The sequence below is a fragment of the Crocuta crocuta genome, unplaced genomic scaffold (assembly GCF_008692635.1).
Source record: "Crocuta crocuta isolate KB4526 unplaced genomic scaffold, BGI_CrCroc_1.0 scaffold433, whole genome shotgun sequence".
NCBI classification, from domain to species: Eukaryota; Metazoa; Chordata; class Mammalia; order Carnivora; family Hyaenidae; genus Crocuta; species Crocuta crocuta.
Window position 1 is genome coordinate 692,725 of NW_027530001.1, and position 27,910 is coordinate 720,634.

Here is a 27,910-nt window from a genome sequence, read left to right on the forward strand (position 1 = left end):
CCCACCCGGGCCCTGAGGCCTGACTGGGCAGGCGGCGCCCGTCAACGCCATGGAGGCTCCTCGCTCACTGCGTCCGGCTCCGGGTCACCCTGGCCTGGGTTAAAAACACAGGGGGCGCCGGTTCCTTTGCAGGGAGAAGTTCTTGAGGTTTAGGGGACGCGGCTGATAGGCTAGGGGCCGGGGCTACAATGACGATTATGACACAGTCCCCTCCCCAAACTGCACATACCTGCAGGGGCCGAGTACAGACGCACGCGGTAGCACCAGGACAGCTAAGGCCTGGAGCTAAGGGAGCTTAAAGGGGTACGCATGTAGAGCAGTCTTGTGTTGGGGCGGGGTGATCAGGGAGGGCTTTTCGTGGGAGGTGACTTCCTGACGGGTCTCCGTGAATCCGCCCCAGGCGGAACTGCTTGGTGGGTGCTGGAGACACACAGGCACTTGGGGCTGCCCAGATGAGGAGGTGGGGGAAGGGCGGGACCCACACGGAGCCCTGTGCATCCTCTGAGAAGCACAGCTGATAAGAGGGGAAGGGTGCTGGGAGCCCTCGGACGGGAAGCAGCTGGTGGAGGGTGGATTTGACAGGACCTAGGGGAGCCGCTGAAGCAGCCGCAGACGGGGCCGCAGCCGAGGCTGGGGTCGGTGAGAGGAGGAGACGGGGACAAAACCCAGCAAGAGTTACAGGGGAACATGCTCAGGATTTGGTACTTGGAGGTGGGAGAGAGAGAAAAAGAGGAAGGAGGAAAGGAACGGTCCTCTGTTTGGGGTTACCGTAGACCGCAGAGGAAGCAGTTGAAGGAGCCTGGAATCAACCAGAGGCTCCGTGCCTGGAAGATAGAAGGAAGCCCCTCATGGTGAAACTAGGACATTTATGAACCCAGTTCAGAGGTGGAAAACAGTGTCCCAGACCTCTCTCCCTGAAGCTACCCCACTAGGCAATTCTAGAAGAGCACTCCACTAGTAAGAAAGTGCTAGAAGGCAGGGGTCTCTGTGTAGCCCACAGATTGTGAGCGTCACTGGAATTCTTTCAGGTTAAACAGGATAGAAAATACTGTTTTCATCTACCCCATGCTCTACCAACAACAGAGGTAGCTTGAAATACTCAAGCATCAATGTGGGCACAATTCAGCATCCGCCATCCCCACCCCCTCGAAGTATTTGGTGTCAAGTAGAGGAAAGTAAGGAGAGGTTAAGGATGAATAGCTGCTCTAGGGGAAGGGAGGGATTCACTTTTAAAGGAGCAAGAAGTGCCAATCAGACTAATAAACAAGTTCGGAACAGAACAAACAAGAAGAGCTGCTTTTCACCGAACAGCACTTAAAGCACTGTTCTATCTACCTTAGCAAACAAACAAAAAACAGTATTTGCACAGAACTACAGCCTGCGTGTCAAAATGCATATCAAATAAGATGGTCAAAAAAATACCACGTGTACAACTCATTTCCATTAGTACATTTGTCATTAACCCAATGATTTCCAGATGGAAGAGGGATGTAATTTTAAAGACCTTCCACTTGAGAATCATTGACTGAGGGGCAGAGAGGTGGGGGAAACATGTTGCTGAGTTAGCTTCACGGAAACTTAAGTGGATTCACTGGGTGCTTAGGTGTCAGGAGGTCTAACTTGAATATCGGCTTTCTAGAAGTCAGAACCAAAGAAAATATATGAGAGTATGTAGTCCCCATTTTTCTTTTATTAAACTGTTCTTAATGTTTCTTTGAGAGAGACAGTACAAGCCAGGGAGAGGCAGAGAGAGGGAGACACAGAAGGCTCCAGGCTCTGACCTGTCAGCCCAGAGCCGGACACAGGACTCAAACCCACGAACTGTGAGATAATGCCCTGAACTGAACTTGGACACTTAACCAACTAAGCCACCCAGGCGCCCCTATAAAAGGCAGCATTTACCTTTCTCTGGCACCTTATAGTAGGAAGGTTTAGTAATGTATCTTTATGTAAGTAACTTATCAGACACATCCTTGACTATAGTTTTACAGAAGTATTTTTCAAATGATTGTTTCTTTTAACTATTTAAAAGGCCAACAGATTGGTGTTTAACTATGACCTAAGAAAGTCCTGTCTTGAGGAAACAGATAATACGGTCTAGGTAAGTTGTTTCATGCTAACATGGAGATAGAACTCAAAGGATCTGGGAAAATATTTAACACGCCCATTAGCTCTTTTCTCCCAACTACCAGAAGGCTCAAAGGAGCCGCTAGCAAGTGTCAGAACAGAACAAATTCCTGGCTGAATTTTCTGGCGAGTATCTGAAGTGCCGACTTCTGCTATTGACCATGCACACATGTTGTTTAGATACTGAATATGCAGGTGGAAAAATGTGTTCTTATTGAAAAACTGATTTGGCCCATAGATAAAAGTGCGGTAAGTGGTCAGAAAAGTTTACGTTCATATTATCTGAGGAGATGAGAAAGTAAATCAGGGACTAGTGGTAAATAGTGCCTCAAACTATTTCTTGCTCACTGTGAAAGACAGTAGTTTGAGGAAAAAACACATTCTAGAAGAAAAAAAAAATGTCCGAATTACTAGATCCATAGTTCGGTGATATGTGTGGTAGAAACATTTTGGAAAATGGGTAAAGTGCCATTGTGAGTCCATTTAAAGACAAAAAATCCTGAGAAGCTATTTCAGACCGATCATTTGGTGATGATGGCGAAATGGGCTGATATGGTGCAGCACAAGTTAACAATTCCAGCAAACGAATGTTTCTCTAAGGCCTCTTTTACCCTTTAAGTGACTGATCTGAGGCTTTCAAAAGGTTAGGGTTACTAGCCCAGTGCTTGGTAGAGCGCTTCACCTACAAACCTTTCAGAGCTCATTATCAGATTATAGACTTTTCTTCTATTTCTCTTAAGAAAACATCCTACATCTCAGTATCCAAGGACTAAGTGTGAAGTTTCTAATTACAAGACACTTCTAACACCAACTGTGTGGGTTTTTCAAAGAAGCAAGTCTCCAGTTCCCTTGAAACGCTAAGTAGGTGTCGAAAAGTTTAATTCTGACACTGTACCCAGAGTTAGCACAGACCCTACAGGGTGAGGCTTCGTCCCACAAGACTGCTTCCCACTTCAGATGCCAGCCCAAGTCCTAGGTTGTCACAAGTTCCAACGGACTACCAATCAGGGGTTCCCTCAAGTTCAATAATTTACTTTCATGGTTTACAGAACTCAAGGAAACACTTTACTTACTATTACCGCTGTATTCTAAAAACTACCATTCAGGAACAGCCAAATGGAAGAGATGCATGTGAGGAAGAGAGGGTATCGGGAAAGGGCACAGAGTTTCCATGCCTTCTTCGGGCATATTACCCTCCCAGCACCAACCCAAAAGCTCTCCAGTGACCTCTCGTTTAGGGTTTTTATAGAGGCTCCATCATGTAGGGATGATTGATTAAATCACAGGCAATTGGTGATTAACTAAACATCCAGCCCCTCTCCCCTCCCCTGAGGTCAAGGGCTGGGACTGAAAGTTCCACCCCTCTAATCACGTGGGTGGTTCCTCTGGCAACCAGCTGCCATTAGGAAGCTATCAACCAGTGCCAAACCAGAGGGCAATAGTATGAACTCAGGTGTGGTTGAATGGGGCTTATTATGAATAACAAAAGGCGCTCCTCTCCAACCACTCAGAAAATACCAAAGGTTTTAGAAGCTCTTATATCAGGAACTCGGGGAACAAAGACTAAATATATATCACAATATCACATCCAGAATCTTCCTTTATTATTGTCTGAGTGGAAAATCCCTTGCCTCTGCTGAAAATCTCAAGTTGCTTGCTGATAATAGTTTTCCCCTCAAGTCTGAATTTTATGAGTCTTCATTTCAGTATTACTTGAGAAGAGACTTAAAAATTTTTCATGGAATTTTGTGGTTTCCAGAAATTGTTATCAAAGCAAAGGATTACCATTACCATTGCATGATTCTCCAGTCCTAGGTGTATTGAGGCTTTTTGCTTGTCTGTATTCAAGGAGAAGATCTCCCAGGTGTTTTAAGTAAAATTTGAAACTAATTTAACTAGAAATGGTTATTTATGCCATCCAAGTCATGTTAACCACAGGATCCTAATGTTATCTATCCAGCTGGTGTAATCAGACTTGGAAACAAAAGTGTCAACACTTGATGTAAATTTGAGAGGGCTGATCATTTTCCTAAATGGTTTTCTCAAGCATTAAAGTTAAATAAAAAAGAGCTAAGTATTAAACTAACTAAACCCTGGCTCCCTGAAATGATAAAACAGTTATGACACTTAGAAATTCCAAAGTAATATCGATTTGAATCAAGTTAATTTGACCATGTTGAGGTAGCAAATCCTATGAAGAAAACAGCCAAATAAGGAATCAATCTTCTTCATTCTTATTTATTGTGACTGAATTACTGGCCAAGCAGTTGCAAATCCTGACTTTACAACCTCCTTTTATTAAGCCTGCTAATGGATATACAATATATATAGCTTTCAGAGGCCATCAAATTGGTTCCAGATACATGTGGGCTTATATGATTCTACCGAGATAACACATGTACACACACATTCAGACATTCTAGGCAGGTCCTATCACTTAGCAAGATGAATATTAGGAAAAATAAGTTATAAAAGGTGTCTGGAAGCCCAGACACGCTTGTGTTAACCCTAATCAGATGGCTGGTCTGCAAGAATCTTCCCCAGATGACTCTGCCTGAAGCGCCACAAAAGAAAATCAAGCCCGAATGCTTACACCGAAGACCGATTTTAATCAAAACCAGGCTTCCTGTAAACAAATAATGTAAATATCCTTGGTGAGGTTAAGACAAATTCTACCCTCCGACCTCTGCTCCCTCCTATGTTCTGAGAAAGGCCCTTTTAGTTATTTAGTATCTGTATCTGTAAAACAGAGATCATAATGGTGTCTGCTTCTCAGGGTTCTAGCGAGGATTAAAGGCATTGAGTAAAACTTAGCACACACAGGGGCCCCTGAGTGGCTCAGTCAGATAAGCATCCAACTTTGGCTCAGATCATGATCTCGCAGTTCTTGAGTTCGAGCCCCGCATGGGGTTCTGTGCTGGCAGCTCAGAGCCTGGAGCCTGTTTCAGATTCTGTGTCTCCCTCTCTCTCTGCCCCTCCCCTGCTCATGCTCTGTCTCTCTCTGTCCCAAAAATAAATTATAAAAGAATTAAAAAAAAAAAAAACTTGGCACACATAGTGTCTGAATGTTCTCTATTTTCATTTCTAGCATCACCTTAGTCTGTATACTATGGATTGTCTAGGAGCCTTCAGTATTGTCAGTAGTTTATATTTAGGACACTGGAAATCTTTTCCTGCAGGACTGAACAGTAGTAAATCAATCTACTTAATGATCAAATGACAAATACTGGAGACAGCTCATTCTAGGCATAATCCAATCAATGATAAGTCTTTTCTTTAAATGACTGAGAGCAACTCTGTCCCTGAGCTCTTTTGGAAGCTAGCATATAGTAGTGAGGATCTAAACCACATACTGTTGTGTTGCAAGGTGCAGCAGTACTAAGTGTGGGGCTCAAAGCATATCCCCTCCATCTAGGGATGGGGCCTCTGTGTGGATGAGAGGCCCCAGGCTCCAGCAGGGAAGTGTTCATCCTAGAAGACAAGTCAGAGATGCTAAAATCAACCTAGCTATCAATCATTGTCTGCTCTGCCTTCCTTCTGTGTGTGTGTGTGTGTGTGTGTGTACTAATGAACAACGACTTAGTCTTCTGTAACACAATATTTACATCTTAGATTTACAAGATTTATAAATCCAGTAGTGCAAGTCTGCCAATTTTGTGATTATTCAAGATTGTCTTGCAATTCTAGGTTCTCTGCATTTTCATACAAATTTTAGGATCAACTTCCTAACTTCTACTGAAAAAGAAAAAAAAGCCTATTGAGATTTTGATTGAGGTTGCACTGAAACTATAGATCAATTTGGGCAATGCTGACATCTTAACATTGAGTATTCTAATCCATGCACATGATTTATTTCTCCATTTAATTTCTCTCTGGGTTGCAGCTGTAGTTCATTTAGATTCCCAGCAATTTCAAATGTCCCGCTTAGGGATTTAGCGCCCCCTGCCCAGCCAGGCTTAGGGATCTAAAAGCATGAGGGGACAGGACCTCTCTCTGCTCTTCCAGATGGCCTACAACTTTTCCTAGGCCACTGAGTCAGCCCCAGTCTACTCGGGGAGAGGTGGCTCTGCATTTGAGGCTCCTCTGTGCTAATCTACCATCCTGCTCATACATGGCTTTTATGTTTTTATTATTTAAAAAATTTTTTTAATGTTTTATTTATTTTTGAGAGAGAGACAGATGGAGTATGAGCAGGGGAGGGGTGGAAAGAGAGGGAGACATAGAATTTGAAGCAGGCTCCAGTCTCTGAGCTGTCAGCACAGAGCCTGACATGGGCCTCAAACTCACGGACTGTGAGATCATGACCTGAGCCAAAGTTGGACGCTTAACCAACGGAGTCACCCAGACACCTCTCAAATATGGCTTTTAAAAGTTTTACTGGTTTCTCCTGATTTCGGAAGCTCCTGTGCCTGGGCATATGGAAGGCTAGCTTCTCTGCCTTCCATTCCCCAAAATTGAAAATGCCACCAGGCATGAAAGTGCCCACTGGTCTCTACTAACTTAGGGAAAGGATGAGTCCTTCTCTAGAATTAATTCTTTGAGACTCCTTTGCGTCCACAATTCTATGGTAGCTTCAAGGAAAAAAATGTAATATTTTAAAATATTATTTTTTCCAAGTGTTTTCTCAGTGTTCATAGTAAGAGCAATCTTTTGCAATCTTCTACCATCTACCTGCAAATAGAATCAAGATTGGGATTTTTTAAAACCTGAATCTAGACAATCTTTTTTTTCCCATATAAGTCAACCTGTTAGGAGGAGTCTATACTTGAATTCTTCTCCCAACACAAAACACAAAAACCTACATTTCATGCTATGTTAGAACATCAAGCCCTCGATTCAAGCAACTAAACTTGAATTTTATCTCTCTTAAGGACAGAAAGTATCATGGTGAGTAAACGGATTTTGTTTTCGTTTCACACTATTTCAGGTTTTGAATATTCGCACTTTCCATCAACATGTCAAATGACATCATAAAAGAAGGACATTCGGTTAAAATGCATCAGAAAGTTGATCCACAACGGGCCACCACTAGAATATTTTTCATGGATGTTTCTAATCAGAGCTTGACTACCATTCCACCAGAGATCTTAGAATTAGAAGACTTAGAGGAAGTGCACTTGGAAAACAACCAGATTGAAGAAATCCCCCAGGGTATTCAGCGTTTAAAGAAAGTCCGGATCCTCTACCTGAACAAGAACAAGCTGAGAAAGCTGTGCCCCGAGCTGGGCAGGCTGAGCGGCCTGGAGGGCCTGGACCTGAGTGACAATCCGCTCCTGCCCTCGTCCCTGCCGGTCCTCAGCGGCATTCGGAGGCTGCGCGAGCTGCGCCTCTACCGCACGGACCTGGCGGAGATCCCCGTGGACCTCTGCAAACTCCTGCACCACCTCGAGCTGCTCGGACTGGATGGAAACCGCCTGAAATCGCTGCCCAAGGAAGCAGTGAACCACACCAAACTGAGGGAGATCTACCTGAAACGAAACCAATTTGAGGTCTTCCCTCCCGCGCTCTGTGTCCTCTACAACCTGGAGATCGTTGACCTGGATGACAACAAACTAACTGCCATCCCGGAGGAGATTGGGAACCTGACGAGGCTGCAGAAGTTCTACGTGGCTCGTAACAGCCTGTGCCTCCTACCCGAGTCGCTGTGCCAGTGCAGCAAACTGTCCGTGCTGGATTTGTCCTACAACCACTTCCGCTCTCTCCCGCACACCCTGGCCCAGCTGTCGAGGATGACGGAGATTGGGCTGAGCGGGAACCCCCTGGAGAAGGTGCCGCGCCTCATCTGCAAGTGGCACTCGCTGCACCTGCTCTACCTCCACGACACCAGCCTGTGGACGCTGCGACGCTCCTTCCGGCGGCTGGTCAACCTGCACTTCCTGGATCTCAGCCAGAACCATCTGGAATGCTGTCCGCTGCAGATCTGTGCGCTCAAGAACCTGGAGATCCTGGCGCTGGACGATAATGAAATATGCCAGGTACTGATTCCCTTCCCCGCTGTCACTGTGCTCTCACAAGGGCTTCTCGTGCCCTGAGTTGACGTTGGACCCTCATTTGGACGTGGGTGATCTTCTCCTCGGTGATACGTGGGGAAAATGAGGCACGGGGAGCTTAACCAACCCATCAAGGCCACTCCCCTTTACATGACAGAGCAGAGTTCCAACCCAGAGCTGCTGGGCCCCAGAGTCTATGTTCTTACCAAAGAGCACCTCTTAACAGGGTTTCCTCACACAGCAGATTTCTTTCTGACACCCACAAACTTAGGCCTCCACTCATTGTGAACTGCAAAAACAGATTTGTCCCTAAAGAAACTCTCCAAGTGTGCAGGATGACGTGGTCAAAAACGTTCATTACTGCACTGTTGACCGTCATGAAATATGGGAGACCGTGTCAGTAGAGCTATGAGCAAATAGATTGTGCTATATTCATAAAAGTAAAAAATGACACATGTATGTAAACTGGAGCGATCAATATGTGCCAATGTAGACAGATCTTAAAATTGTGATGTTTATTAAAAAGGAGAACACCAGGGGCGCCTGGGTGGCTCAGTCGGTTAAGCATCGGACTTCGGCCCAGGTCAATCTCGCGGTCCATGGGTTCGAGCCCCACATTGGGCTCTGTGCTGACAGCTCAGAGCCTGGAGCCTGCTTCGGATTCTGTGTCTCCCTCTCTCTCTGTCCCTTCCTTGCTCATGCTCTGTCTCTCAAAAATAAATAAATGTTAAAAACAACACCACCACCAAATTGCAGAACCTGACACCGTTAGTAAAGTTTTAATCACACAAAACTACATATATATACACACACATAACACATACTTTGTGGATATTTATATATGTAACAAAAGTATAATAATATGAACTAGAGGGGCCCCTGGTTGAGCGTGGACTTTGGCTCAGATCATGATCTCACAGTTTGCGAGTTCGGGCCCCATATGGGCCTCTCTGCTGTCCGTGCAGAGCCCATTTCAGACCCTCTGTCCCCATCTCTCTCTCTCAAAAATGAATAAACATTTATTTTTAAAACATTATGAACTAGAAAAAAACTCACTGAATTCTTAGTAGTGGCTGCCTCTGGGAAGAGAAAGAAAGTCAAGGAAATGAGGAGAGGATCCCAGGGAGCTCAATTTTAATTGTGGTATTTGATTTTATTTTAAAAATATTTTTATTTGACTAGAGTCAACTATGAGTTGACACACATTCATTTTGTTTATTAACAAAAGATTTGGGTGGCGAGTACACATGTGTTTGTTTTAATATTTGAAAATTAAAAAGAACAGTTCTGTGAAAAGCAAAAGACAAGTGTAAAGGGAGAAATCAGGCGATCTGGAAATCAACAACTGTGATCAAATAATAGGTCTGTTTTTCCTGGCCATGGACACCAGTCTCCTGTGTTCACCATACCTTATGTAAATTGTGGGCCTTAAAGGTTTGTTGGGGGTGTTTTTGTTTTTGTTTAATCTCTTATTCAATTTGTAATTTAGAACTTTGTTGGGTGGGGGAGGATTGGTTGTTGTTTTTCCTAGTTGCTATAGAGTTTTAAAACTGCCTTTCAGGAAGTAACCATTTTGATGGTAATTTAGGATTTAGGAAGAGAATCTTGGACCTAATCTCTACTTACGCAGCAACCCATTTTGGAGGATATTAGAGGTTTAGCGCAGGCCCCTTGCCCATCCCTATTCCACCACTGAGGTAAGAAATTCCTTTTACGGTAGACAAAGTCTGCCATTCCACATTGGGAGTGAGAGGCTTAAAATATAAAGTGTCCTTGGGAAAAATAACACATTGATTCAATTCCTTATTGAGTCATGAATGATACCTAATCCTTTCCTGTGAAACACTTTAAGAGATCAGAATAGAGGAGGGAATCACATACAGATGGCTCCTTAACAAAGCTAAGCCTCATCCAATTCCAAGGTTTACCAGTTGTCAAGCTGCACTGAAATGTGGTCGTGTTCAATATTATTATACTGAATGTGAAAATCTCTACGTACCATTGCCTGTTATTCTCCAGCTCTTATGATGGTATTTCTGATTTTTTTTGTTTGTTTTTCTCATTTCCTATTACGCGAATCCCTCCAGTAGCCTCCCAGGGCATTTGTCTGTATAGTGATACGTGACCTTTACAGCAGCTCCTCACCTCTCCCACCCCAAAGACTTTCCTGATGGGTTTCTGGCTCCTGGAGCCTGGCCAGTAGCTTTTTCTTGCCTAGGTGGATGCAAAAGTCGCTATTGGTGTGTGTCTAGATGGATTTTATTTGTATGGTACATTTCTGTTAGGCGAGAACTCAACCTTAGAATCAGTATAGCTCAGTGAGAGCATCAGTAATAATTGTCCTCATTTGGCACTCTGTAGGATTTCTGGGCATCCAGATTTACTTCCACTGTACTTTAATGTGACTGTGATGGGATTAATTATTGGATCTTGAATATCCTGAAAAAAAAATCTTTAAACATTCAATATGCTTTGAAAAAGAAAAGCTAAACCTGTGAGTTAACTGAACAGCAATGTGAAATTACTAGGTTATAATGAAGGGGTTAGATTGAAAAACATTCTTCCATTATTTTGGATTCTTTGTATTAAAGGGATCTAAGTGCCTAATGAAGAATATTGAAATAGCCAAGAAGGAAAGCGTAAACAGCAAACAGCAGCTTTTCCGGAGACAGACTTAGAAAAATAAGCAAATGGATAAATAAAACTATAAATATTTTATAGCATTTTAAAGAAAATTGGCCTTCCCTCTACCCAATAAAGGGAAAAATACATAAGATTGCAGGTGTGTGAGACTTACTTTTATGTTATCCCTCTAGGGGGCTTTCTTTTGACCTATTCTCCGATTTGATTTATCTCTCCCACCCATCTATCGAGGGGTCGGGCTGAGCTGAACTGTAACCATTCTCATGACGAAGAGAGTGGTGGATTGAGGAATGGGTTGGGGAGAAGCCAGGGCTAAGACAAGGAACTATGGGAAACAATTTCCCCATTAGGAGTAAGGCCAGATAAAGGAAAGTGGCTCAAAGTGAGTTAAGAAGCTCTTGAGATACATAGCTGGGCTCTTTTTTTCTACAAGAAAATAGGTGTCTCTGTGACACAATCAATGGGGAGACCGTCCCATATTTTAAGAATGAGATTTTTCAGTGTGGTTCCAGAGTGCCAGAAAGAGGAAAGTAAGTGAACATAAGAGACTTTGACTTGAAGGAAATCTGGTGATTAGAGGTCTCCATCCAAGTAATGAGCTTTTCATTCCAGGAGGTGGTGGTTAAATGTGTGCTGGATGGCTAGCTGTGGAATATAGTCTACCATCCTATTAAAGGATTAGAACCATTCTAAGGCCTGGGGCGCCTGGGTGGCTCAGTCGGTTGAGTGTCCGACTTCAGCTCAGGTCATGATCTCATGGTTTGTGGGTTTGAGCTCTGAGTTGGGCTCAGTGCTGACAGCTAGCTCAGAGCCTGGAACCTGCTTCGGATTCTGTGTGTCTCTCTCTCTGACCCTCCCCTGTTCACATTGTCTCTCTCTCTCTCTCTCTCTCTCTCTCTCAGAAATAAAAACATTTAAAAATATTTTTTTTTAAAAAAGAACCTTTCTAAAGCCTTCCAGCCCTGACAGTCTGAGAGTCTCTGAAACGCCTACCTAATACCTGTAAAGGGCCTGTAAACCTTGGGATTCACAGGAAGGCAGAATATGACCAGATAAAATCAGAAGAGTCTTCATTGTTTGCTTCCAGCTGAGATTTCACCTGAAGTTTCTAAATTGCTGAGCTAAAAAGCCTTTCAGGGTGAGAGGTCATGTTACTAAATTGATCGGTTCCAATAACTGAACTTGTTGATATTATAGTTGCAATATCACACCAATAACTTTAGTACTTTTTCAGTAGTGTCAAGCATTTGTTACCCTGCCGTTCAAAAATTTGCAATGAAGTAGGTTTAAAATTGCTTCAGTTTAAAGCAATGCATGAAAGTGAAAAACAGAGAGGCTCAGGGAAAAAGAACTCCAGACGTTAGATCTACAAGTATAAATACTCTATATGCAAAAATGTGTGCAAACTTTTCATCAGTAGGAATTGCTAAATTGCTCTACTTGATGTTTATCAATTTGCCTCAAAACTAAAAGCCCAATTTATTTTCTTAATGTTAACAATAATCTTGACCTGAAACTCCTCTTTTTGGAATACTTCTAGCTACCTCCAGGATTTGGCTCCCTTTCGAAACTGAAGATGCTTGGATTAACAGGAAATCGATTTGCTTCATTTCCAGAAGAAATCCTTTCTTTAGAGTCTTTAGAGAAATTATACCTTGGGCAAGACCAGGGAGCCAAGCTCACCTATATGCCAGAAGACATTAGTAAACTACAGGTAAGTGTCCCCAAATGATTAGGCAAAGAAGTACATGCCCACTGATTCCTTAAGTTGGCTGATGCTGAGAACACACAGGGTGCCCCCACAGGCTGCATGTGGAATCACCCAGACTAGATTTCCAACCCCCTAACAAGCAGTCATTATTCCACTCTGCAGCTTCCGCTGTTTTCCCGAGCCCCTGGATCCATACTCAAAGAACGTTTTGTTGTGTTTGCCATTGGCTGTGCTGCGCCATACTCCTTTTCACTGTACAGACTGGCATGTTTCATTTGCAGAAATTGAGGCCCCCCGCCCCAGCTTTCCATTTAATTTCTAGCTTTTGTAGGAGGCCCCTGAAAATGGTAGTATTTTGAAGTGCCCGTGGCTAGGAGCCCACATTTTTGGAGGGGTCAACATGACCTCCCTTCCTGCGTGATGGCAGGCAAATCAGGGTTCTTTAATGTTGCCCCAGTTTCCTGTGGAGATGGGTCCACAGCCCTGTGCTAAATCCTAACAGAGCAACAAGATAACTTCAGTCAAAGGAGCCCTACCACTGTGTCTTATGTATGCAGAGTTAAAGAACTGACACTTTTTTCCATGTCAGTCGGTGGTACTGCACTCTTACTAATGCTAAAGTAGGTGTGGGCCTCCACACGGCCCCACCCCCCAGTCGTGGAACTGAGCAACTGCATGTATAGCATAGGTACCTCTCACTTGGGGCATAGAAGTCTTCTTCCTGAGTCTCCATTCTTTTGCCCTCTGTTCAAAACTCTTCTCATCTTGCTCCTTGCCATGCCATGCCACGCCACACTCTCTGAAATCGTAGGGTGACATGCAAACATTAGGTTTTTGCCCAGCAAATTTGAAAACAGTTAACTCATGATCTACACATTTTGACTTCTTCCACTTGGGCAGTGTTAGATGGATGGATACTTGAGGCAATTTCAGTTCTGTAGCAACTGCTACAGAAAATTAGCTTTTGAAAGCGCACAAATGATATAGATACTAACATTATCAAAATTATTTCTCCATAAAGTTCTTGTGAAACAAATGTAAGATTCCCATGTTTTCTTTTCCCTGCCTAGATGGGAACCATGTCCAATGGTTTTACCCAAAAATAGTTTTATGTTTGGATGTTGGTTCTTTAAGTATGTTCTCCCCTTTACCTAATGCATAGAATCCCCATTGAAAAAGCATGGAAATTCATCAACGATTCTGGTTATTATAATTCTTTTTATCGATGTAAGGATCATTATGGTCTACTGCCATGTTTTTCAGACTCTTAAAGAGCTGTATATAGAGAACAATCATCTGGAGTACCTGCCCACATCTTTGGGATCCATGCCTCACCTGGAAATTCTTGACTGCCGCCACAACCTGCTTAAGCAACTTCCAGATTCCATTTGCCAAGCACAAGGTGAGGAATCTTAGTAGATCCTCAGTCTAGTAGAATGTGAGGCCAGCATTTCCCATTTCCTTGATTTACTAAAGACCAATCTCAACATCAGAGAGCTTGGCCCTACCCTAGTGCCTCCTTGCAGGCCTCACTAGTGAGATAAGGAAAGCCAGATGCCTGATGAGTACCTCTAAGAACCTCACAAAGGCCGTAAGTCTTACAATAAGGCTGTTTATTGTAAATCAAATAGAGTAAATAGCAACTGCTGAGAAAATAAGCATTCATCCAGATAGTCATTACACCACCAACAATAATTTACTGAGTACCTACTACATGCCAGAATTTGAGTTGGGGTTCTGCAGTAGATTTGCCCTAGGTCACTAAGTCATTTGAATAAAAGGAAAAGGTTGACCCAGAGTGATGACATCACCAAGGGAGGACTTTTGGAGCTGTATGATTGGCATGAAAACTCCTATATGATTCATACTTAAACACCCAAACATTTTACACTAAGCTAACCCATTCTTTATTTGTACATGCATCAGTTCATCCATCCAAAAGGTTAAAACAACCTTTTCCTGAGCTTCTAGTGGGGCCAAATACAAATGGTTTTGGCCATAGCATGCTGAATCTTCAGGTTTACAGATAGTTTTCAAACTATGACTATTTTTCTTTCGTGAAAAGAGGATGAATAAAGATGAGTGGGATCTGTTGCCTACTCCCCAAGACATTCAAAGGTTGGAGTTGAGGACGGGCTTACAGTGTTCCTTAGTAATGCTTCCAACCACACACCTTGATCCTGCCCTTGGCCCCTGGAGGAATGAAACATTATCAACTTTTTTTTAGTGTGTACTACTGTTCTGTCTCTCATACTTATATACACTGGCTCTAACAACTCTGAGCTGTTATAAGGAAGAGAACTTGGTTTGCCTTATTAAATGTGTCTTTTGTGACATGACACAGCAGGAAACAAACATTTCAGAGTAAGCGGACTAAAGAATGTACAGTTTAATTTTGCTTGTTCTTAAGATAAATTTATCATTAAAATGGGGCGCCTGGGTGGCTTAGTCGGTTAAGCGTCCGACTTTCGCTTAGGTCATGATCTCGCGGTTCGTGGGTTCGAGCCCCGCGTCGGGCTCTGTGCTGAGTGCCAGCTCAGAGCCTGGAGCCTATTTCAGAGTCTCTGTCTCCCTCTCTCTCTGACCCTCCCCTGCTCACGCTGCCTCTCTCTCTCTCTCCTAGAAATAAATAAAAATATTTTTAAAAAAATTAAAATAAAAAGATAAATTTATCATTAAAAAAAACTGTTTCAGCTTTGAAAGAATTACTGCTTGAGGACAACTTGATCACCTGTCTTCCAGAGAATTTGGATAGCTTGATTAACCTAAAGGTGTTGACACTGATGAACAATCCTATGGAAGACCCCCCAGGAGAAGTGTGTGCTGAAGGCACCCAGGCCATCTGGGAATACTTGAAGACAAAAAGAAAGATGAATATAATGGCAACAAAGGTAAAATCAGCAAAAATTCTGGATAGCACATTCGCGGTTGCTTTGGAGAGGGGTTAATGTTAAACATCTTACCGACCATTCTGGGGCTGCTCTTTACGCATCTATACCTTTTCCTCACCGAGAGTAGAGACTCATTTCCTTTATATCCTCAGAATTAAGCAAGGGAAACTTGGAACACCAACTTAGCATTTTTGTTCTTTGTGTCTTTGTGAGATAAGAGGACAACAAACAGGTGAAAGGAATCAAAACTTCAAATACCCCCAACGGTCTAAAACTCTTGAACTATTCAAAGGCTTGAAAGGCTTCAAAGTCACTAAGTAAGGCTTAAAAATCAGAAGTGAAAGTATCAGTGGAACAGGGGTATAGAGATCAGAGTTCTTCTCTGCCATTAACTAGGATCGCAGGCCCTTTAAAAAGGAGGGAAAGCAAAGAACCTTGTCATCTCCTCCTTGCCCACCTCGCCCATGGAGACCTAGGATGCCCCCAGACAGGCCAGTGTCCGCTTCAGTCAGTATTCAGTATGCTTTATTCAACCGATCAAGCCCCCATTGCCCCACAACCTGACGGCCACCTTAGTCCTCCAACTAGTACCCTACCGTATACCTTCCACTTAGCAGTCAGACCAGTGCTGTTAAACCAGAGGTGAGATCTTATCGCTGCTCTGCTGAAATCTATGATTTTCCTTTTTACCCAGAACAAGAGTCAGTCTCTGGTCTCCACTGTCAATGCCCCTTAACTGTATCAAACCTAACACCCTCTCTTCTGCGATAAATATTATCTGATACTTTCTTTCCTCTTCTGAAATTAAACTCAGATACTATAACCTACCAAACCCACATATTTTTTTAAAAATGTTTATCTATTTTGAGAGAGAGAGACATAGAGAATCCCAAGCAGCCTCTGCACTGTCAGTGCAGAGCCTGATGTAGGGCTTGAACTTTCCAACTGTGAGACTGTGACCTGAGCCAAAACCAAGAGTCAGATGCTTAACCGACTCAGCCACCCAGGTGCCCCAACGTAATTTTAATAAATGAAAATAATGCTCAAACATAAAGAAAAAAGGACAGTGATTTATTTATTTTAATATGTATATTCTCAGGAATGGCTACACTGGAAGAATGAAAAGAATACTTTATGGATACTTCCTAAAAATATTGTGAAAAGCCATGTACCCTCTTGCACATTTTAAAATTTATATTTAGGGGAGCCTAGAAGGCTTGGTTGGTTAAGTGTCCAGCTCTGGCCCAGGTCAATAGCTCACAGCTTGTGGGTTCGAGCCCCGTGTCAGGCTCTGTGCTGACAGCTCAGAGCCTGGAACCTGCTTCAGATTCTATGTCTCCCTCTCTCTCTGCCCCTCTCCTGCTTGCTGTCTCTCTCTTTCAAAAATAAATAGACATTAAAAGTTATTTAAAAATAATAAAAGTGATATTTAATTTTTTTGCCAGTAAGTTTAAATTATTGCATAGGATTTACTTGCCAGTGAGTTTTAAATACTAACATCTTAATATAGAGCTCTTAAATCAGTATCTTAAATGTACCCAGTAGAATCTAAATACTCTTATGATTTGATATGTCAGTCACATTAATTTACAAAACACCTGAGGGAAGCTTTTTTTTTTTAGGCAGAAATTTTATATCCATTTTCTTCTTGAACATGTATGTCTATTTCACTTTCCCCTAAGAATTGATGTTAATGTCATATATATATATATAATTTTAAGTCATTTATAGATGACCTTTCATCCTTTCAGGCAACACAAATATACAAATAAAGTTCTAAAATTAACGTTTTTTTCTGTGGCCATAAGTTTTCTAATGTCTTGGATTGAGTCATTAGTAGTATAAAACTGACCAAAAAAGTATAAAATCCATTAAAAATTTTGGTGGAAAATTATTTGACTTATAGGATTTGGGGGAAGAAATACATACACAGATGAGACTTTTCCATATAGTTTATATATCCCTACATAAACGTTACTTATTGCTAGAATGAGAGGGGTCGACATCAGTTCTATTCCCATTTTTCATTTTATAAATGAATCTTGTTTACATAGCTAACTTGACAAGAATGGAAGAAGCTTTTTTTTGGTCCATATTATTTTGTTTCAAATAGTAATGCTTCACACATCTCTGAACTTCTTCCAGATTTATATCCCAAAAAATCAGGTAACAGGCTCTTAGCTAGCAAATCAACTGATCTTCTTCCAATTTTCTTGAAGGCAAAGAGCTACGAACTACCTGTTTTACAAAATAATTGGTTACCTAGTCCCTAGAGCCAACATCAATACTCCTAGTCTTTTATTATTGAAATATAATCAACACACAATTCTATATTAGTTTCAGGTGCATCATGTATTGATCTGATGACTCTGTGCAGTGCTCACCACACAGTCACCACCGGTCACCATCCAATGTGATTACAATATTATTGACTATATTCCTGGTGCTGTACTTTCCATCTCCATGACTTACTTACTTTACAACTGGAAGTTTGTACCTCTTAACCCCTTCACCCAGTCCACTCATGCCCCCACTGTTCTCTGTATTTAAGAGTTTGTTTTATGTTGTTTGTTCATTTGTTTTGTTTTTTTTCAGTACTATTGCTTTGTATTATCTCTTTTTTGTGGTGTCTAGAGCAACACACCCTAGTCATTTTCAGGTGGCAGTTGTGAAGGCAGAGGTGGGAATGGAGAACAGCAGTTGTGTTCCGAGGCAGATACATTGTAGGAAGGGGTGCGCGTGCAAGTTGAAGCTATGGAAATGGATTGCCTCCAGATTATCCAAGCCTGCACCCCCTGGAAAATTCTCAGCAGACCAGGGTACCTGTTACACAACTGAAGACTGCTAATCCTGGAGATAACAGAAAGCCCTGTAAACGTGTAGACTGCCACTAGAGGGCGATACTGTTCCCCGGGAAAATCCCCACCTGACCGGATATGCTGCTGCTGTCACTTCCCGGCTCATCTGTCCCATTTTCACATCACAAATGGATCCTTGGGGTTTTCCCAAGGCCCAAGCTTGCTCCTCTCTCTGCTCAGAGATGCTTCCCCCAGACACGGACAAGACTCCAGCCCTCACTTAGTTCAGTCCCTGCTCACATCTCTTCATACCTACCTGTGACCCACCTTACATAAAACAGCATAGCTCACCCACTTCATTCACTCATTTGTTCACTCATTCAGCAAATACTTATTGAACTTTTGCTACGTGCCAGGCACTGCTCTAGGCACTGGAAGTACATCAGTGAACAAAACAGATTTTTTCTGTCCTCTTATTGCTTAAAGTCTAGTGTGATGGAAATAAAGACATGAAATATGAAACATAAAATTATATAGTCTGTTAGAAAGTGATGAGTGGCATTGGAAAAAAGTTCAGGCTAAGGGGAACTGAGACTGCCAGAAATCGTGTGTGTGTGTTGCTTGGGTTGAGGGGGGTTCAATTTAAATAGGATGGTCAGGGTAGGCATCATTGGAAAAATGACTGGCTTAGTCAGCTCGAGTTACTATAACAATATACCATTGACTGGGTGGCTTGAACAACAGACATTTTCTCACAGTTCTAGAGGCTGGAAGTCCAGGATTAGGGTGTTGGCGTGGCCGGTGTCTGTTGAGAACTCTCATTCTGCCTTGTATGTGGCTATCTTCTTGCTGTGCCCTCACATGACAGACAGAGTGAGTTTCCCGGTGTCTCTTAGAAGGGCACTAATCTTATCATGAAGACCCCACCCTCATGACCTCATCTAAGCCTAATTATCAAGGGCCCATCTCCAAATACATTCACTTCAGGGGTTAGGGCCTTTAACATAAGAGCAGGGGATGAGGGGGCACAGTTCTGTCTACAGCCACGACAAGTGAGTAACTACTTGAAGAGCTGGAGGGTAAGCCACCTGAATATTGGGAAGAGTGTTCCAGGCAGAGGAAGCAGCAGGCGCAAAGGCTGTGAGCTGGGGTTGTGCCAGGCGTGTCTGACAGTGGGGAGGCCCGCACAGCTGGAGCACAGTGAGAGAGGTGGGGGAGTAGTTAAGAGACAGTGAGGTCGAGAGGGAGGAGGCAGACTGGATAGGGCCTTGTAAAGACTTGAGATTTTTTTCTGAGAGAAGTGGGGAGGGATCTTTCTGAGTAGGTGGGAGGGCATAGCATCTCAGAACGAGTGAGGGCTGCCTGTAGGTAGAAGCTCAGCAATCCAGTGACAGAGGGAAGACAAATATAAGCCTCCTGATCTCCCCTTCCTGTGCTCTGTTGTCTCCGTAGTGCTTATTACCATCTATCCTGTGTTTATCGTCTTTTCTTGCTGCAATGTGAGATCAGGGACATTAGCTTTTTTTCTTTTTAAGTTTTTATTTATTTATTGAGAGAGAGAGAGAGAGAGAGAGAGAGAGGAACAAACAGGGGAGGGGCAGAGAGAGAGGGAGAGAAAGAATCCCTAGCAGGCTCCACCCAGTGAGAAGCTTGACACGGGGCTCCAATCCATGAACCGTGAGATCATGACCTGAGCCGAAGTCAGATGCTTAACCAACTGAGCCACTCACATGCCCCAGGGACATTAGCTTTTAACTGCTGTTTCCTAAATGTCTAAAACAGTGCCTGGGACATAAAAGCACTGAATTTTTCTTTTTTCTTTCTTTCTTTTTTTTTTTTTTTTACATTTCTCAGCCAAGATGACTGAGAAAATAAGGTAGAGTTCTAACAACATTCCTTTCTCCACATCTTTAGAATTACATATCCAGAACAAAGAGATCACCATCCCCAGTCCAGAGTGATACCAGCTGATGTTGTTTGGGTTTATCTTGTTTTCAGATTCAGGCATGGTGGCATGGAGTAATGGTCCGGAAAGGATTGGGGAAATATGAAGAACTAAAATTACTAAAGAAAGGAAAGACTTCTCCAAAAGATAAGAAAGGGAAAAAAAATGGAAAAGGAAAAGCCGTAAAGAAAAATAAGAAATAATTCCATGATGAATTGAGGTAATGTTCCCTGATGGATTAAGAAGCAAAATATCTAGGAATTAGATACCTACCACACTGAAATTATTCATAGAATTATGGTTATGTATAAAAATAAAAATTCTCACTTTATTGAAATATTTATGGATGAAATAATGTGATGCCTGGGAATTGTGGCAGAATAGTATCAGGGAGAGGTAAGTGTGGGGGATCCAAATGAAATAAAATTGGCCATAAGTTGATAATTGTAGACGCATGTGATCAGCAAATGGAGGTTCATTATACTACCCTCTACTTTACAACTTTTTTAAAAAGTTTATTTATTTAATTTTTTCACCCAACTTGGGACTCAAACTCATGACCCCAAGGTCAAGAGTTGTATGCTTTTCTGACTGAGACAGCCAAGCATCCCTACAACTTTTAATTTTGAAATAGAGACTCACAGGAAGTTCCAAAGAAATGGACAGGAAGGTCTGTGCCCCCTTCACCCTCCCTCAGTGTTGACATCTCATATAACTCTAATAACAAAACCAGAAAATTTATATTGGTACCATCAACTGAGCTTATTCAGATTCTTTCTGTTGTATGTGCTCTGTGTGTGTGTGTGATGTGTAGTTCAACACGGTTTTGTCACATGGAGTTCGTGTGACCATCACCACAAGTCTCCTTTGTGTTTTTCCTTTTAGTCACACCTATGACCTACCCTCTTTTGATACCTAACCTTTTCTCCATCTCTATAAGTTTGTTACTTCAAGAATGTCCTATAACTGGATTGGCTATTTCATTCAGCAGAACTCTTAAGTCCATCCGCATTGCTGATGTATCACTTTATTGCTGAGTAGTACCAGCTAGTATGATGGCTTGTTTAACCATTCACCGACTAAAGGATATTGTTTCCAGGTTCTGGCTAATTCACAGGTTTTACATGTGTTCACATAAACCCAGGAGCATAGGTGCTCATAGAATTCATGCGGATGCCCAGAGAATGAAGAATACCACAGTTACCTAAAACATCCCCATTTACACCACTTAGCTTCTCATCCTGATGGCTTTCTTTTGGAGTAATATTGATTAAAAATTCTACATGTCTTTCAAGCAATAATTGCAACACAAATTATTAGTGTGGCAACAGGGAAGCAAAACATAATTGATTAGAGTGTATGAGAATAGAAATGTGTTGGGGCACCTGGGTGGCTTAGTCGGTTAAGCTTCCGACTTTCGCTTAGGTCATGATCTCGTGGTTCGTGGGTTCGAGCCCCGTGTCGGGCTCTGTGCTGACTGCCGGCTCGGAGACTGGAGCCTGTTTCGGAGTCTGTGTCTCCCTCTCTCTCTGACCCTCCCCTGCTCACGCTGTGTGTCTCTCTCTCTTTCCCAGAAATAAATAAAAAAAAAAAGAGAATAGAAATGTGTCAGCAAACATACACTTCTGCTGTGCAGGGAGTTCCAAGCTCCTGCAAAAGGTATCCCCAAATTTCAAACACCACTTAGAGCAAAACAAAAACTTTGATGAACTAAATAGGTTTTATGTAGCAAAAAAAAAAAGCCAAAAATGTCCAGAGCTAATATAATAATATAATAATACTTTTAACAATAAAAATTTTAACAAGACATGTTTTTGATGCTGGGTTTTTTATTTTTTGACCACTTTTTACTAAGGTTTATGACAGTGACCATTATTAGTGTTCATGGCTTATATCTGAGATAAAAAGCACCAGAACACAAAATAATAAACCACAGAAGGACACACTTCCTGATAAAAATGCAAGTAGTTTACATTAAGATACATATAATAATGATAACATGAAACTATTACATAGCTAGTGCTTTTCACATTGGATTTCATACTCACGCTCATACACACATTCACACATACACTTACACGCCCTTATACTTAGAACATTTATCATGCAGGAAAAGAAGAGGGAGAAAACTCCAGAGCAAGAAAAAAAGTAAATATGTTACCAGAAGCTAAACATCTTTGGCAGGCCTTCTAAGTAGTAAGTGAACTATATACCCAAAATAAATGAAACTCCAGGGGAAAATGTTATCCTAAATGAGAATAAAGACATGCTCATATTAGATTACTATATACATATTTACAAAGCTTTCATAACATCAATCCCACTAAACAGCCTAGAAGTTGATACTCCTTTGATCACACTGGGATTCATTCATGTTCTTTTCCTCCTCCAGATAATGGTTTATAGCTTAGTTAAGCCTTGGGAAATCAGCTTCCTGAAATTCACCAAGGTCAAAGTGAATGCTGTGTCTGTGATCCTGGCAAAAATGTTCTAGTTCTTCCTCCTGTGTAGCAGGGAGGATCCACCTTTTCATTCCTATCTCCGTGATCTTGGGAAGTTTGGTGACAGCACATAACAAGTGTCTAAACCATTGTCCGCAGTCCCGAGCAGTTGATGGCCGAAGGCTGATATCCAGCTCAGTTAACTCTTTGAGGAACCACACATTTTGGCAGAAGATGGCCCATCCTGCATCACAGATGCTGTCATTATAGCTCAGGATAAGCTTCTGCAGCTTGGCCAGATGACCCGTCTGTATTAGTGATGCTGAAAAATGAGATCACACTAAATACTAAAATACAAGAATACTTTCTACTGTGGCTCTTTGCCCCTTCCAGTAACACAGTAGCTCCAAGATTAGTAATTGGTGATTCATAATGATTTGTTATTAGCTAGCAGCTTTATTCAGGGTACCTGAATAGTACCCTGAATAAATAATACTGAATTTATTCTCTGTGCATCCCATGAACAGCTTGAAAATTGTTCTTTTTCTCGTTCTAGATCCCAACCCAAAGAATATCTTTTTTGGCAAGTTCCTGCTCTTGGCTGAGCTAGAGTCCTAGCTGTCCCTGAGGAGTGATGGCTCATTGGCTTTAGCTGAGGACCATTTGTAAATAGCCTTCTTGCTGTTTAATACTGTTTAATTGTTCACAGCTCATTCAGTCATTCTTCATTCAGCAAGTATTTCACTGAGCACTTTCCATGTGCAAAATACACCTGGGTAATTTCTAATTCCCCTTAGGGACCTCTAATACACAGGACAATTTTTCCTCTGAAGAGCATTTATCACAGTACTACCTAAAATGGCACTTAATAAATAATAGTGATGAAGCAATGAAAAGATGATAACACTTGAAAGGGGAGACAGGAGAGCTACCCAAAGCAAACAGCGTGTGCTTCCCTTGCCAGCCGAAAGCAGGGGTGGATTAGAGAGAGCAGATGAGTAGTACAGGATCTCGAGCGGGCAGGGACCTTAGATATCTCCTCATTAAACCTCCAGATCAATGATCAGAGAGAACTCTCTTTCACGGCTCCTCTGCTGGAGATCAGCCTCCTCCTGCCTGAAGCTTCCTTTCAAGTTGTCCCAAGAGAGTGAGGTGGCTGTCAGCAGGAGAAAGCCCTTCCTCCAGGCCCTTTTCTGCCTTCCAGTGGCTTTCACCGCTTGCCCCCACAGCCTGCTGGACAGCTCAGCTCCTTCCTCACACCAGCCCTCCATGTCTGACAAGAGTCTCATCCCGTCAACTTCTCCCGCTTTAGGACTCAATGTGTGCCCAGGTCTTTCAGTCATTCTTCACGTGTCCTGGCTTCCAGAACAAGCAGGACGCTCCATCCTCATCCCTTCCATCTTTCCAACGGTTTGGTTCCACTGTGCATTTGAAAGCTCAGCATTCCATAGACTTAACAGCTGCCCTCCATTCCTAGGTGGCCATGTCCATGTGGTCTCTTCCTTTCTCTACAACATGACTCACCATATTCTCAAGACCTAAGTATTAAAGACAACGTGCATGCTTTTCCTATTGAAATATTTTCTGCTGTGGAAATTTTCAAAGGTACAAAAAGTAGACAGGAAGGTGAACTCCTGTGTCCCCATCATTCAGCTTCAATGGTTACTTCATTGCATCAGTCTTGTTTCACCTACTTCCCATCCCTCTACTTTTTTTATTTTTATTTTATTTATTTATTTATTTTTTTTTTTTAATGTTTTATTTATTTTTAGGAGAGNGGGAGTCACAGGCTGAAACAGGCTCCAGGCTCTGAGCTGGCAGTCAGCACAGAGCCTGACGCGGGGCTCGAACCCACGAACTGCGAGATCATGACCCAAGCGAAAGTCGGACGCTTAACCGACTAAGCCACCCAGGCGCCCCTACTTTTTTTATTTTTAGTAGAGGCATACCTCTTTCTCTGACTTATTTCACTTAGCATTATACCCTCTAGGTCCAACTATGTTGTCACAAATGGCAAGATCTCATTCTTGGGGCACCTGGCTGGCTCATTCTGCACAGCATGTGACTCAACCTTGGGGTCATGAGTTCAAGCCCCATGTTGGGCATAGAGCTTACTTAAGAAAGAGAGAGGGAGGTGTAGGTTTGTGTGCATCTTTAATAAAAAGACCTCATTCTTTTTTTATGACTCAAAAATATATGTATATGTACATATCACTCTTTATCTATTTATCTATCTGTGGACACTTGAGTTGCTTCCATACCTTTGCTATTGTAAATAATGCTACAATAAACATAAGGGTGCATATATCTTTTCAAATTAGAGCTTTTGTTTCTTTTGGGTAAATACCCAGTAGTAGGATTACTGGATCATATGATATTCTATTTTTAGTTTTTTGAGGAACCTCCATACAGTTTTCCACAGTAGCTGCACCAGTTTACACTGCCATGAACAGTGCATTCCTTTTTCTCCACATCTTCTCCAAGGCTTGTTGACTTTTTGATTTTAGCCATTCTGACAGGTGTAACGTGATACTTCGTTGTGTCTTTTTTTTTTTTTTTTTTAGGAGTTTTTAAAAAAGTAATGTCTACACCCATTGTGGGGCTCAGACATACAACCCTGAGATCAAGAGTCACCATGCTCCACTGACTGAGCCAGCCAGGTGTTCCCTCATTGTGGTTTTCATTTGTATTTCTCCAATGATGAGTGATGTTGAGCATCTTTTCATGTGTCTGCTGGCCATCTGTATGTCTTCTTTGGGAACATCTCTCTTCAGCTCTTCTGCCCATTACTAATTGGATTATTTGGGATTTTTGGTGTTGAATTGTATAAGTTTTTATATATTTTGGATACTAACGCCTTATTGAATATATCATTTGCAGATATCTCCTCCCATTCAGTAAGTTGCCTTTTCATGTTTTTGGTGGTTTCCTTGATTGTGCAAAAGCTTTTTATTTTGATGCAGTTAAACAATAATTTAATTTTGCTTTTGTTTCCCTTGCCTTAGGAGTTATATCTAGAAAAATGATGCTAAGGCCAATGTCAAGATCACTGCCTACATTTTCTTCCAAGGCTCCTATAGTTTCTCACATTTAGGTCTCTAATCCATTTTGAGTTTTTGTGCATGGTGTAAGAAAGTGGCTCAGTTTCATTCTTTTGCAGGTAGCTGTCCAGTTATCCTTATACCATTTATTGAAGACACCGTCTCTGCCCAACATTGTATATTCTTGCCTCCTTTGCCATAGATTACTTGATCATATAAGCATAGATTTATTTTTGGGGTCTTCGTTCTGTTCTGTTGATTGACATGTCTATTTTTGATCCAGTACCATACTGTTTACATTACTACAACTTGAAATCTAGGCTTGTGATACCTCTAATTTTGTTCTTTTTCAAGATTGCTTTGACTATTCAAGGTCTTTTGGGGGTTCCATATACATTTTAGTTCTGTAAAAAAATGGTGTTGGTATTATGATAGGGATTGCATTAAATCTGTAGATTGCTTTGGGTAGCTATGGACATTTTAACAATATTTGTTCTCCCAGCCCATGAGGATGGAATATCTTTCCGTTTGTTTGGGTCATCTCCAATTTCTTTTTTTTTTCTTTTTTCTTTTTTAAAAGCTGTCTGCCACTTTATTTTATTTTATTTTTTAATGTTTTATTTATTTCTGAGAGAGAGAGAGAGATAGCGTGAGCAGGGGAGGGTCAGAGGGAGAGGGAAACACAGAATCTGAAACAGGATCAAGGCTCTGAGCTGGCTGTCAGCACAGAGCCCAACACAGGGCTCGAACCCACGAACCGTGAGATCATGACCTGAGCCGAAGTCGGATGCTTAACCAACTGAGCCACCCAGGCGCCCCTCCAATTTCTTGCATCAATGTTCTACAGTTTTCAGAGTACAGGTCTTTCACCTCCTTCACTAAGTTTTTTCCCAGGTATTTTATTATTTTTGGTGCAACTGTAATTAGGATTATTTTCTTAAATTTCTCTTTCTGCTGCTTCATTATTAGTGTATAGAAATGCAATGGAATTCTGTATATTGATTTTGAATACTGAAACTTTACCAAATTCATTTATCAGTTCTAATAGTTTTTGGTGGAACTTTAGGGTTTCCTAGATATATTATTATGTCATCTGCAAATAGTGGAAGTTTTACTTCTTCCTTACCAATTTGGATGCTTTTTTCTTTCTTAGAAAGAAATTTTATTTCTTTTTCTTGTCTGGCTGCTGTGGTTAGGACTTCCAGTACTGTGTTGAATAAGAGTGGTAAGAGTGAACATCCTTGCCTTGTGCCTGACCTTAGGAGAAAGCTCTCAGTTCTTCCCCATCGAGGCGAAAATATAATGTTAGCTGTAGGTCTGGCATATGTGGCTTTTATTATGTTGAGGTGTGTTCCCTCTAATCTCACTTTGTTGAGAGTTCTTTTTATCATGAATAGATGTTGAATCTTTTTTTTTTTTTAACGTTTTTATTTATTTCTGAGAGAGAGGGAGACAACGTGAGCAGGGCAGGGTCAGAGAGAGAGGGAGACACAGAACCTGAAGCAGGCTCCAGGCTCCGAGCTAGCTGTCAGCACAGAGCCCGACGTGGGGCTCGAACCCATGAACCGTGAGATCATGACCTGAGCTGAAGTCGGATGCTCAACCGACTGAGCCACCCAGGCGCCCCGAATAGATGTTGAATCTTGTCAAATGCTTTTTCTGTATACACTGAGATGATTATATGGTTTTTGAGATGATCATATTACTGTATTTTAAAATCCAGACATTTTAAATCCCAGACATTGTTTTAACTTTCCTGAACTGTTTGAATTTTCCAATCATGTGAGTATCCTAATTATGACATTTCACATATATATTTATTATATATATATGTTATATATATTTATAAATATAAATAAATTATATTTATTATATATATTTTAAATCTGGGTAATAGGATCATAGATTATGGAAATACTTATGTAGTTTACTCTGAGAAAGTGCTATTATTTATAAAAGAAAAATAAGTGATTAAAAGTGATTAAGAAATTCTTAAAGGATGTTTGTTAAAATAATCAAAGCAATATAAAAGTGGCAATGGCTAACCACACACAGTAATACTTGTTATTAACTAAAATGTTTTTGTAGGGGTGCTCATTGCTTCAGAGACCTGGCAGATCTGGCAGCTGGAGGTTGCATAGTGATGGAAGCGTGGGGATGAGGGCAGATGAGAGACACGGATGTACCCTCAAGTTCATTGTCTCCCAATGGGAAGTGGACATACAGAGGCAATTTTAGGGGACATGTGGGAAAGATATTATAGACTCTGAATCCCACAGTGCAAAAGTTACTCTATATTCAATTCTCTTTCCATCTTTCTAGA

General features: G+C 41.7%; 2 protein-coding genes across 6 annotated transcripts in view; one reads left to right on the plus strand and one right to left on the minus strand.

Moving 5' to 3' along the window:
• The first annotated feature begins 235 nt into the window (after positions 1-235).
• On the plus strand, positions 236-27,717 carry LRRIQ4 (leucine rich repeats and IQ motif containing 4). Of its 5 annotated transcripts, none has more exons than XM_077763620.1 (8): positions 236-303; positions 2,033-2,101; positions 7,055-8,102; positions 12,301-12,474; positions 13,735-13,873; positions 15,166-15,362; positions 20,159-20,325; positions 27,676-27,717. In XM_077763620.1, the coding sequence occupies exons 3-7, from the start codon at positions 7,083-7,085 to the stop codon at positions 20,306-20,308; spliced, it is 1,680 nt and encodes a 559-aa protein (XP_077619746.1). In that variant the 5' UTR covers positions 236-303; positions 2,033-2,101; positions 7,055-7,082; the 3' UTR covers positions 20,309-20,325; positions 27,676-27,717. The 5 variants fall into 5 exon arrangements, with proteins under 5 accessions (XP_077619746.1, XP_077619747.1, XP_077619744.1 ...); XM_077763621.1 differs by lacking the exon at positions 27,676-27,717 and adding an exon at positions 22,216-22,240; XM_077763618.1 differs by lacking the exon at positions 27,676-27,717 and having other exon boundaries at positions 20,159-20,423.
• Positions 22,513-27,910, minus strand: part of LRRC31 (leucine rich repeat containing 31) — a 28,199-nt gene continuing 22,801 nt past the window's right edge. The window contains exon 9 of the mRNA XM_077763623.1: positions 22,513-22,868. Within this exon, the coding sequence (XP_077619749.1) occupies positions 22,513-22,868 (356 nt within the window). The remainder of the gene's footprint in view (positions 22,869-27,910) is intronic.

Coding starts and splice junctions, on each gene's coding strand:
- LRRIQ4 (XM_077763620.1), top strand. CDS start 7,083: ATGTCAAATGACATCATAAAAGAAGGACATTCGGTTAAAATGCATCAG. Junction 8,103..12,300: donor ACGATAATGAAATATGCCAG/GTACTGATTCCC, acceptor GAATACTTCTAG/CTACCTCCAGGATTTGGCTC. Junction 12,475..13,734: donor AAGACATTAGTAAACTACAG/GTAAGTGTCCCC, acceptor CATGTTTTTCAG/ACTCTTAAAGAGCTGTATAT.